At 52.1% G+C, this 11792-nt stretch overlaps 1 protein-coding gene across 46 annotated transcripts in view; it reads left to right on the forward strand.

Annotated features, from left to right (window-relative positions):
• DHRS7B (dehydrogenase/reductase 7B) overlaps nucleotides 1–9176 on the forward strand; it is a 64215-nt gene extending 55039 nt beyond the window's left edge. For 25 of the 46 annotated variants that reach the window (XM_070563714.1, XM_070563691.1, XM_070563693.1 and 22 more), the window contains 4 exons: nucleotides 1620–1836; nucleotides 2401–2493; nucleotides 5614–5766; nucleotides 7407–9176. In XM_070563714.1, the coding sequence (XP_070419815.1) occupies nucleotides 1620–1836; nucleotides 2401–2493; nucleotides 5614–5766; nucleotides 7407–7612 (669 nt within the window). In that variant the 3' untranslated portion in view covers nucleotides 7613–9176. Of the gene's footprint in view, nucleotides 1–1619; nucleotides 1837–2400; nucleotides 2494–2572; nucleotides 3058–5613; nucleotides 5767–7406 lie in introns of those variants that run through there. The other 21 variants (XM_070563734.1, XM_070563732.1, XM_070563702.1 and 18 more) reach the window with 4 other exon arrangements.
• The last annotated feature ends 2616 nt before the right edge of the window (nucleotides 9177–11792 follow it).

The raw sequence follows: 11792 nt of genomic DNA on the forward strand, positions 1-11792 counted from the left end.
CTCTGAGTTTATCCTACTTGGTATTGAGCTTACTGGGTGTGTAGATTCATGTTCGTCATTAAATTGAGGATTTTGTCAGCAATTATTTCTTCACATATTCTTTCTACCCCTCTCTCTCCCCTCCTCAGATTCCCAGTGTGTCTGTTGGTTCCCTTGATGCTGTCCCACAGGTCCTTTAGGCTCTGTTCAGTTTCCTAAATTCTTGTCTTCTTTTTATTCTCCGACTTGGTAATTTCAGTTGTCTTCTCTTCAAGTTCACTTATTCTTCTGCTTGCTCAAATCTGCTTTTGAACCCCTCTAGTGTATTTTTTCATTTTAGCTATTGTACTTTTGAGCTCCCGAATTTTTTTATAATTTGTTTTTTATTGATATTCTTGTTTTGTTTATACATCAACTTCCTGCCTTTGTCCATGTCTTCCTTTAGCACTTTGAGCATCTTTAAAGATGGTTGTTTTAAAGTCTTTGTGTAGTAAGTCCATCATCTGGGCTTCCTCAAGAGTATTTTCTAGGGATGTATTTATTGAAAACCAAAGGAACAGAGGCAATTCATTTACACCTACTGGAAGTCACTTCAGCCAGTGGTGGTTAAAACAGTGACAGCCTGCCTGCATGCTGTGCCCAGTGATTAGGACTGCAACCGTCATCAGAGCGCCACCCTGATATTGGGAGACAAGGTCTTGTTGCCCACCTTGGCTCCCTCAAGCTGCACCAGAAACATGGGTCTCCTTTCCCACAGCTGCCTGCCACAGGGCCAGGTGGATGGGAGCGGATAGCCACCACCAAGCTGACACTGAAATTGACCAAAATTATCTATAATTTGCCAGCTAAGCACCCCTGAAAGCTGCAAGCATTCACACAGTCTCAAGAGTTCCAAAATAGTCACTTCAGAGAGTTTCTGCTACTGCAGCTGTCCAGGTGGAGAGATGGGTTCCTGGCACTTCCTACTCTGCCATCATCTCTGATTTCGCAACCCTCATCTTTTAGATCGCTTGTTAAACTCACTTTCACTGGGAAGCCCTCTAAGCTAGACTGCTCAGGTACTCATTTCTCTAGGCTTAGACTTCTTCATTGCATTGTTTACAGGTGTAGAACTCATCCCTCTGCCCCACGAGACTGCATGCCTCAGGAGGACAGGAACCATGTCTGTCTTGCTCTCTGCTGTGTCCCCAGTGTCCGGCACATAGAGGATATATAAGAAATGTGTCATGATAAATTAAAGTGACTTAACCTGAGAAGGACTGCACTTCTCAACGGGGGCACTATTTAATGTAATAACAACATACAGCACAGTGCTGGCACAAGGCCCCAGGGGGTGCTGTGATTGATAGCTCCTGTGGTAATGGGCTACAGTGATTATACCATACACCATCCCTGCCCTGTGAACTATGGTCTGGCTCTAGCAGTCATTTTCATTTCAGTAGAAAAGCTGCCCAGGTCGGGTGTGAGCCTGGGGTGGTGTCGGGGGGTCCTCCAGGCCACATTTCTTCGGAAGAGAGGTGCTGCAGCCTATGTCATTTCATGCCCAGGGGACCACTCCCAGGATTCTGAACAGCAGAGACATGTGGCTCACATGGCCTGTCGCTCTGATGGTGCATTTGGTTTCTGTTGTATCTGACCAGGTGCAGACACACAGTCCTTACACGGTGACCTTCGACCTCACAGACCCTGGGACCATAGTTGCAGCAACAGCCGAGATCCTGCAGTGCTTTGGCCATGTGGATGTGCTCATCAACAATGCTGGGGTCAGCTACCGCGGTGCCATCGTGGACACCACCATGGACGTGGACAAGAGAGTCATGGAGACAAACTACTTTGGCCCCATTGCTCTAACGAAAGGTAACAATCTTGGATTAAAAGGAAAAAGAGCACAGATGTGCTGGTATTATTTTACTTCACTTGGTTCCTTTCTAGCGAATGTCACCTGTCCCCATCCTCTGTTTTACTCTGGGACAGGTGTTGTCATTACACTTGGGTGCTCGCATTTCTAGGCTGTGTCTGCACTTTATCTGCATACCACCTGAAGTCAAGGTGCTCTCCTCAGTGACAGCGTCATTTGTATAGCACTGCCACCATTTCCTTCTAATGGTGTTTGCAAACCTCTACAAAGTGGGGCTATTTTACGTCGAGCCACAGATCTCACTCCAGGGGTGTGGGTCTCCCTAGGAAAGGGGAACTGAGCTGACTGTGGGTGGAGATTAGGCTTCTGTCTGCCTCCCTCCGCCCAGCCCACTGGCAGTCTACTGGGGCAGGAGGCCTAAGAGTTCCAGCGGAACGGGTCCTCCCCTTCACCACTCGCCCCCCTTGCTCTGACCCCATCTCCTCAGCGGGGCCCCCCACTCAGTGTTGAGCGCGGCGCCCAGACGGGGAGGCCTCTTCACAGCCTCCGCCTCCTTTCCTTAGCGCTCCTGCCCTCCATGATCCAGAGGCGACAGGGCCATGTCGTCGCCATCAGCAGCATCCAGGGCAAGATCAGCCTTCCTTTTCGGTCAGCGTGTGAGTACTTCCTTCTCGCCCCCAGATGTTCTTTTTTCTGTTTTTTTCTGATTATAAAAATAACATGTTTATGATCCAGAATTCAGACACTAGAGAAACACTCAATGCAGGATGTGAAGGAACTTCATCAGAATGTGTTCTCCTGAGCAGAATGCCTGGGTTCACGGTCCCGGCTCCACTTCTTACCCCTCCTCTATGTGACCTTCTGCAAGTGTCCCACCTGCAGAGAGGCGACCCACCTCTGTACCCCAGTCCTCATCTGCACAATGGAGACGGGGCCTCCTAGCCTCGGAGGGCCGCTGGGGACACAGGCATCTGTGAGTGCTACGAGCGAGGTGCTCGCACGTGTCCTCCCCCAGACCGCGTCCCTCATCCCTCCGCGGCAGACGCCTCCGCACTTTCTCTACATGTGATCAAACACACAAAAGCGAGGTCACACTGTGTGTACTGCTTTTTGGCTTGCTTATTCCACTTGACAGTCTGTCTTTCCACCTCAGCATATATGGGTTTACCTAAGCCTTTTAAGTGTTCTTTGAATGTATGTAACATAATTTATTTAACCATTTTCCTGGGCAGTTGATTTTTTCCCCATCAGGCTTTGATCATTAACAATGAATGACGGGCTTCATAGAACATCCTTAAATGTTTACATCTCTGGGCACTCACGGCAGGATTTGGGGAAGATAAATTCCAGAAAGTGGAACTATTAGGACCAAAAAATTAAGACTGTCAGATTGACTTCCAGTTCACCCCCTCACCTCCATGTGTGTGGGTGGCCATGCCAACATTTTGAGCTATCATTTCATTCATCTGTCTGCCATCATGTTGCACCAGCAAGCAAACAGAATCTAGTTTTGTTTTGTTAAGATATTTTAAAGGTAACTTCACAAACTGTCCCACGACTCCTTTCTTTGCTCCACCCTCTGAAAAGAAATGCTGACTGGAGCAGCCTCGTCTGCTCCTACCCCCTGCCAGTAGTGCAGACTTGTCAGAGCAGGAAGGGGAGCAGGACGCTCTGAAAGCACAGTAACTCCATCCTGCTGGATGATGTGGTGTAGCCAACTCTCGGGGTTGGAGATGTAACAAACGCTGTTTCTCTCAAGATGGGACCCAGCTCTAGCTTTTGGCTCTAGTTGTATGTCCTTGGGCAAGCTATTTAACTGGTCTGGCCCTCCCTTTCCTTACTTGGAAAATGAGCCATTATACACGCTTCACGAAGCTGTTTTAAAGATGGAACGACACAGTGGAGATGAAGAGTCCTCCGTAGATGGTGGTGTGCCGCATCCGTGCTGGGGCCGCCCGTGTGCCGGCGTTCTGTTTCAGCCCCAGCACAGAACAGCCATCTCAGGCTGCTCGAATGGTTCAGGGACAAATACCTATAGAACCACAAATGACAAAGCAAATGAGGTAAAATGTTAACAGTAGGTAAGTTGGGGGAAAGGATATATAGTATTTTTGGAGTAAATTATCTCCAAACTTTACCTTGACCTCATCTCACTGGATTTTGTTCTCTGTTTGGGCTGTGACTGCAGTGGTCACACACGGTTGGTCTGGCGCTTTGTAACAACCAGACAAAATGTGGCAGTACCTGCTGGGCGCGCGGATTCCCCCTGATGAGCAACAGTCTTCTCTGTAAAATGGGAGAGCAGCTCCACACGAGATGCTCCCAGGGTGTGGTTCGCGTGTGCCTTGCAGAGAGGAGGGGCTGAGTCCTGCTCACAGTGGTGAGGAGGGTGTGGGTCAGCACCGCCTGGCGAGGCCCTACAGCCTGAGGCCTCCGGGAGACCGGTGGTCAGGATGCAGCCCTCTGTTCTGGGGACCCCAGGACGACTCGCTCTTCTGAGTCCTGGACCTGGGCTTTACCCTGGAGTCACGGCTGATAGGAACAGTTCTCTCTACACACCTGCTCACGGACTACCATCCAGCCCCTGGCAAGTTGATCCAAACCAAAGGAGCTGGCCCCAGAAAAGCCCTGCAGCGGGCCCAGACGCTGCTAGATTTCTCCTGCGACTGGCTGGACACTTCCTTGCTTTTTTCCTTCCTGCTTTTTTGGCCGATAGATGCCCTTTTCCTAAGGCTAAAACATTTAGAACTCTGAATTGGAGGAAACTGGTTTTGCGTGGAGATGCTGTGCCTCCCGGAATGCCACTCTAGGGTCACGGCCCCTTCAGAGCACCTTTCGCCAAGGTGTGAGGCCATCGCTAAAGAGCAGAGGTGGCTCTGTTTTGCACAGGTGGAGCAAGCTCAACAGCTCTTCCTGATGAAAAGCCACTTGATGGAAGCCTGTCAAACGAAGTCCGAAATAGGCCGGCAGATCTCACACACTCCCGGGCACACAGGGATGCTCGCTGGCAGCACAGTCTCAGGGACGACGTCTGGAGCCCACCCACAAAGGTCCCTTGATGGGGCTGGCTCTGTGTCTGGCAACCACAGAGGAGCAGGCAGGGCTGCGTGGCTGGCACAGAGGCTCCCAGTCTGTGTTACCAGATAAAGAACACTATTTACAGCTCATTTCTGTAAAAAAATATTCCTTATGTGTAAAATCACATGTATGTACACAGGACGTATAAACAAGTCCTGAGAAGCCATTAGCTGTGGTTACCACTGGAGAACGGAACTGGAAGGCAAGGGGGCCTTTCACTGTTTCACTTTATATCCTTCTGTACTATCTCAATTTTTACCCACTAGGCATTTTTTTTTTTTTAACTTTTAATATGGAATACTTTCAGACTTAAAGAAAAGTTGTAGGAACAGTACAAAGAACTCCCATGTCCCTTTCATGCAAATTCCCCAGCTGTTCACGTTTTACTGCATTTGCTTTCTCATATTCTCTGTGTGTGAATGCACACATATATGTATATGAAATTTGTAATATTTTTCTGAACCATTTGAAAGGCTGGAGCCCTCACGCTCCTCCCCTCCTACCTCCTTGAGGGCGTCTCTAAGAACAGGGGCACACCGCGCTCCTCCAAACCAGAGGGAAGATGGGTGCAACACTGGAGTCTTTGCTTATAAAATCAGTTTGTTAAACAAGAGGCAGTGAGTGAGGAGGACTGTTGGCTTGTCCCCCGCTGGCCCACACCAGCTCACTCACCTGTTTCTGTGCCACCAACGCTGCAGATGCGGCCTCCAAACACGCAACGCAGGCCTTCTTCGACTGCCTGCGCGCTGAGGTGGAGCAGTGCGGCATCGAGGTGACCGTGATCAGCCCCAGCTACATCCACACCAGCCTCTCCCTCAACGCCGTCACTGCCGACGGCTCCAGATATGGAGGTGAGGCCCCACTTTCTCTTCTCTTCTGGGGAAAGCTTTTGACCACAGTGAGACACACAGCTCTTACCTGACGGTTCTTTGGTCATTTTCATTTGGAATATAATTTTTAAAACTAAAAAACTTGACGTATGGGTATTGGTTTTATATCCTGTTGAATAATCTTCATTTGCCGCGAACCGTGCTTAGCTGAGCATCACCATTGCAGCTATGGGAGCAGGGCTCCTGTAGCCCAGGACCGTGAGGGCCGCCAAGGAGGTCCCCGAGCTGGCATGCTGCCAGACTGCCAACTAACCTCTTCTCAGGGAATTAAAATGAAGGCACAGTGAAGCCCTCACGGAAAGTATGAGTCGCTCAGTATGCTTGAGCAATGACTGATTTCAGGGTACTCAAAACAAAGAGCCCCGTCTTCTGGGGTGAGGCTGGGTGTGCCAGTCTCAGAACCTTCATTTTGCTTCAACCAAAGACGGTGTGGGGCTGAGCTGGTCAGCCCTAGTGGGCCACACAGCCAGGCCCCAGCACGCAGGCTCAGGCCACGCAAGGACCAGTCAGCGCTGCTCTTCCGCACCTGGACGGGGCCTGCCCACCACTTCAGTGCCATCCTGCCATGTCCCGCCTCCCTGGGTGTGGTCTCCTGGCCTGCGCTGTGGCACTCACCAGGGCCTCCTGCCATGCCCCACCCCAGCCAGGCCTGAGCAGGTCTGCCCGTGCCCTGGGTGGCAGCTGCTCCCTTACTCAGCAAGTCACCAGAAACCATACAAAGACATAGAGCCAGAGAGGTTGATACCTATTTATAGAAGAATCTTTTTAAAAATTCCCTCTGTGGCAGTTAAAAACAAGCAACAATCAGAAACCTCCTGTTCGTCTCTGTTAACAAAAACACAGTGAGAAATACTGGTGAGGAAGCTCGGCAGTCTGGACAACTTAGGACTTGTTTCAGATGGTCTGTGGCCTCTCTGTGCTGCCAACTGGTCCTACCTTGTCAGCACATGTGTCAGGTTACTAGGGAGGAAGGAGCGGCAGTTGCTGTTAACCACCCTATCGCCTCCCAGACGCCCCGCTGCTGCCTCTGACCCCTCAGACATGGAGTTCTTCCTGTCTCCTCTCCGGGTAACAGAGGACAGCTGCTCCCCACCCACTTCTTTGCCTTCACTTCAGTGAGCTCATGGTGCACATGGGGCTGTAGTCTTCTGACCTCAAGCCAAGCTACCCAAGACAAATTTGATGGTACAGCATCCTGAGTCAGCGGTTGGTCCAGAAGGTGAAAACTCCCACGGTCAGGAGACTCCTCAGCTGTGGTGTGAGGGGCTCACTCTTTGAGACCCTGTCTGGGCTGGCCTTCGTCCTTTGTCGTAGCCCACCAGTTCTAAGCACTGCCTGGGGCCCCGTCGACCTTGTTCCCACGTCTCACCCACATCTCCCTTACGTCCACTCATGCGCTGCACTGCAGAATGGCTCCTCATTTCCTTGGAGCACAGAAGAGTCAGGGATGGGGCGTACTGCTTGCTTCCCGACTGATTAGGTGAAGAGCTTCCTAGCGGCAAATCTGGCAAGCCGACCCAGTGGGCCCATGTCAGCTCCTCTCAGGAGAGTGACTTCTGCTTCCAAGTTCACGTGGGGTTTTTTTGTTTTGTTTCTTTTAGTTATGGATGAGAAAACAGCCCAGGGCCGAAGCCCTGTGGAGGTGGCCCGAGATGTTCTGGCTGCCGTGGGGAAGAGGAAGAAGGATGTGATCCTGGCTGACCTGTTGCCTTCCTTGGCCGTTTATCTGCGAACTCTGGCTCCTGGGCTCTTCTTCAGCCTCATGGCCTCCCGGGCCAGAAAGGAGCGGAAATCCAAGACCTGCTAGAGCCGCAGCAGAGCCGGGGAGGGGCAGCACCTGCTCTGCAAGGACCGTGTGCTGAGACTTCTGGGTATGGGTCTCCGGGGTGGGAAGGACGGAGACACACTTCTCCTGCAGGTCCCTGGCTAGGCCCTTGCTGGCAGAGAATGGGAACCAAAAAAGGCAACAAGCTTCTTCCCAGGGGAGAGAGGTAACCCTTAAGGAATAAATACGGAGCTGGGTTTTAACTCTAAGGATATGAAACCAGTGAATGGAACAGGCAGTTGTGCTCTTCAAGGACTAGGAGAACCACACCTCCTTCGAATTCCCGCCTCTGCCAGCTCCTAGAACACGTTTCAGTCTTGAAATAGAAGACATCCTGACGTCAGCCCATCAGTTGTTCTCACATTTGACTTATCCAAGACCTCTGACCTGATTGTCTTGGCAGGGCCCACCTTCAGCACTCAAGGCAGAAGGCTGTCATAAAGGCTCGTCACTTACCCATGTCCAGAGTCCTGCAGTGTCTCATTCAGCACTACACAGTGGGCTGATACGGGATCAGTCATTTGACACATCCCAAGTGATGCCGGCTTTAGTGCCTGAAAGGAATTCCCCAGTCTCCCTGTCGGCTCTCACTCGCAGCCCTGTAGGACCAGGTGCCACTCCAGGCAGAAGATGAACTTACTCAGGAGACAGCAGCCAAAAGGGAGAGGAGAATCCTGCGTGGTCCTCTGTGTCCTCTAGAAAATAAGACTCAGAAGCCCAGTCGGGCGGGAGTCGAAAACAGCGTCTGGTCCCAGGTAGAAGCAGTCCATTTGTTAGCTGTGACTGTTGGGGCATAGCCAGAAAGGATGCCTGCACCCACCTTTCTGACTTATTAAAAATACATGGCTGCGGTTCATTGAGTAAGTCAACTTCCGATCTCAAGTGTAGGATGGAACTCTTCCTCTGATTGAAGCTGACAGTGGAAAGTGGAAATTGTGAGTCCAGTGTATAGGCTTCCCCAAATTGGAATAAAGCTCCCAGCACCTTGGCATCTTACACTGTGTCCTAACTCTGGTCCATGGAGCTTGTATTTGAAACAGCTGCCTATGAAATAAAAATGGCCCAAGCCAGCCTGCAGTTGGGGCATCAAAGGCTCTTGAGTTACCTGGGAGTATGGGGACAGGAGTGGATGGTTAGATCTGGTGGCTTTCCCCACTTCCCAACATGGCCAGGACATTCCAGGAGCCTGTGGTCGAAATGTGGACACAGGCATGCTGGGTGGCTTTTCCTTTTCCACACAGACTGTCTACCTCCCCGTGACGTGGAAGAGAAAGATCTCCTGAGTGTACACATCAGAGCTGAGAGCCAGGGGAGAGCTGGACCCGAGACAGCAGCAGCCACGCCAAAGCCTGGCCTGCGTCTGAGGCCGAGTCAAACTGCCGAGCGCCTAACAGGCCTCGGTAAGAGGCAGTGCTAGCGGAGCCTGGCCCTCTACATGGGAATAACAGAACTCTATCCTTGGACACTTGCTGCCTGGTGCTTTCAGAGGGGCCATGGCCAGGTGCTGTCCTTTCCTCTGCATTAAATAAAATGGTCCACAGCTGGAGATGACGTGACCCACTGCCCTCTGAGAAGTGCAGGTTTAGCAACGCGCACCTCATCCTCAAAAGATGGCATCCCCATGCTGTTGAGGTTGGTGGTTTGGGGGCCATGTGACAGAGGCTGGGAGCCCACTGTACCCTGCCTCAGGTGTGGGTGGGTACGTGGAGCTTGGAGCAGACATGAAGGGTCTCTCACCTAGATACCACACATGAGCCGCATCCCACTACCACTATTTATTTACCTAACGTTTTCAAGAACTCACTTTCTAAAACTTACTTTAGAACTTTATATTCTACCATATAAATAGAAAATACTCTAACACAAACAGAACCATTAAAATCTAGCTAGATCCGGCTGTCTGCCAAAGGCTGAGTCTGAGGCCCAGCTGCTCCTGAGGAGGGTGGCAAGCTCAGAGAAGCACTGAAGATGTGCTCACATCACACAGCTGCTCTTTTTGGCCTCAGAGGCTAGGAAGAGGACTAAAAGGGCCAGCGATTCCGTGTTCTTCCATGTCCACGTTGTACCTAGAGCCCTCCTGGGGGCCTCTGGCGTTAGGCACCCTCCCTGGAGAGCTGGGCAAGGGCGGGCCTGGGGAGCCCGCTGGCACTGGTGACTTAGATGCAGCCGCAGCGCCGTCCTGAGGGCAGGCGCCCACCCGCGCTGTGCGCAAGCATCCCGAAGAGGGAGCTGGGCCAGGACCTGACCTCAGCGTTTCGCTGTGGAGTTTCAAGCCAGTGTTTGAGGATGACTACCTGCCACCAGGGGTAGTGGTGTTGCTGCTGGTCCAGTTTCTCTTTTCTGTCCTCAAAGGTTTGTTTTCCCCTATCTTTCGTCCTTGAATTCTGCTGGGTTGGTGTAAAGGCACGCTTCTCAATTGGTTCTGCCTTCAGATAAAGTTCAGAGGCATTTTCCACTCTGCTCTGCAAGCCGCCTGCTGTTTCCCTGGGCCGAGGGCAGAGCAGACTCTCTTGGGCTTCGTGCCAAAGTTAAAGTCTCAACCACCACCACCAGATGCATTTCTCCAGACAGCAGCACTACACGTTGGTGTGCTCGCTGTAGAGTGGCCGCAGCTCACGGTGGCCAGATGACAGAGTGTATGCTGCCTGGCACACCCCCTGACTTCCAGCAGGCCCCAAGGAAGGTGGCTCCTGTCCCTGCCTGTCAGGGGCCATGGCTGCGAAGCCAGCGTGATCACTTTGGAGGGAGCTGATGGGCTGACAAGGAGACAAAGCCAGGTCCACTCCTCTCCGTCGCCTGACGGGCTGGCCTGTACGAAGGCTCTCTGCTCGTCTCTGAAATTAGGGTGAGACGGGCCGCTAAACCGAGGCTCATGTACTAGATGAAGAGCACGATCCACTCACTGACGTGGACACACAGGACTCACAGGACCCAGCTAACGTGGCCTTTGCTCTCAACTGGCAGTTATTTTGTGCTGTTTCTTCAAGAGCTCTGTGGCATGTCACAGATGAGCATAACCCACTTGTCAGCAACGTCTAAGTGGGAAGGGGGCAGAGATGAGCCGGCGCCAACAGAAGGGAAGGCCATCCAGACACAGGTGTTCTGCCACTCTCCTTCCTAGCCGACTCGGCGCTGCTTAAGTAGAGGGGCCTGGAGCACAAACCCCCGCCTTGTGGCCCACAGCAGCACCATGTCCTCACCTCCTTGGCAGGGACGTGTAACTAAGATGGCACCGCAGAATCTCGGCTAGTCCGCCCAACAAGAACCACTCTGTTCACGGCACTGGAGCCAGCCGGTTTGCACCTGACTTCTATTTCTGGTGAGGGCTTCTGCTTAGATGACCCGAGATGGCCACTGCGTGTCTGCTTCCAACCACCTCCCCCATGAAATCTGATTTGCAGGCAGAGCATGGGGCTCCCCTTCCAAATCTGGGCTGTTTATTGCAAAAACACATACCATTCCTGCCCAGCAGGCTTGGGAGCCAGCAGACACCCAAGGGGCTGTGGGCACTGCATGGTTGAGACAAGGTCTGTTTGTCTGGGATCACTACCAGTTTACTGTTGTTCCAGAAGGCCAGACTGCTCTGTAAACAGCAGTGTGTGCCTGACCCCATGCAGCAGCCCGCACTCACCGAGTGATCTCTAGCGCCCTTGGAATTAAACTCTGTCAGACTCTTTGTGGGCCATGGGTCCCTTCTGAGATCTTAAAAGCTCTGGATCTCCCCCTATAAAAATTGGTCCAGCCACCCCCTTGAGTCCTCTGATGCCTTCTCACACCCCTTCGGCACTCCCTGGTGTCACTTCTTCCTGGTGCATCCTTTAAAACTAGGAGAGAAATCAATCTGGCTGTCTCTTAAAGACGGGCCTTTCAGACGGCCGTGCTGTGTAGCTCTTCAGGGACGACCGAGGGCAGAGGTCTCAGGAAGGCTGCAGTTAGGGGGGCCTGGCCTCTTTGTGGAGGGGATAATTTCCCATTTATCCAGAGCCTTAATTTCCCATTTATCCAGAGCCTTAAAAGGAATGTGAGAGACAGTGCACAGTGTGCCCTTTGGTGTGGGAGAGGTGCAGGCGCGCCAGGCTGGAGTGCGGCCGCGGAGGCTGCTCTCGGCCCTCCCCTTGGCTCGGGCAGTGGGCTGAGCTCAGTCCACATCACGAACAGCTTC

This window comes from Equus przewalskii, chromosome 10, assembly GCF_037783145.1.
Source record: "Equus przewalskii isolate Varuska chromosome 10, EquPr2, whole genome shotgun sequence".
Lineage (NCBI taxonomy): Eukaryota > Metazoa > Chordata > Mammalia > Perissodactyla > Equidae > Equus > Equus przewalskii.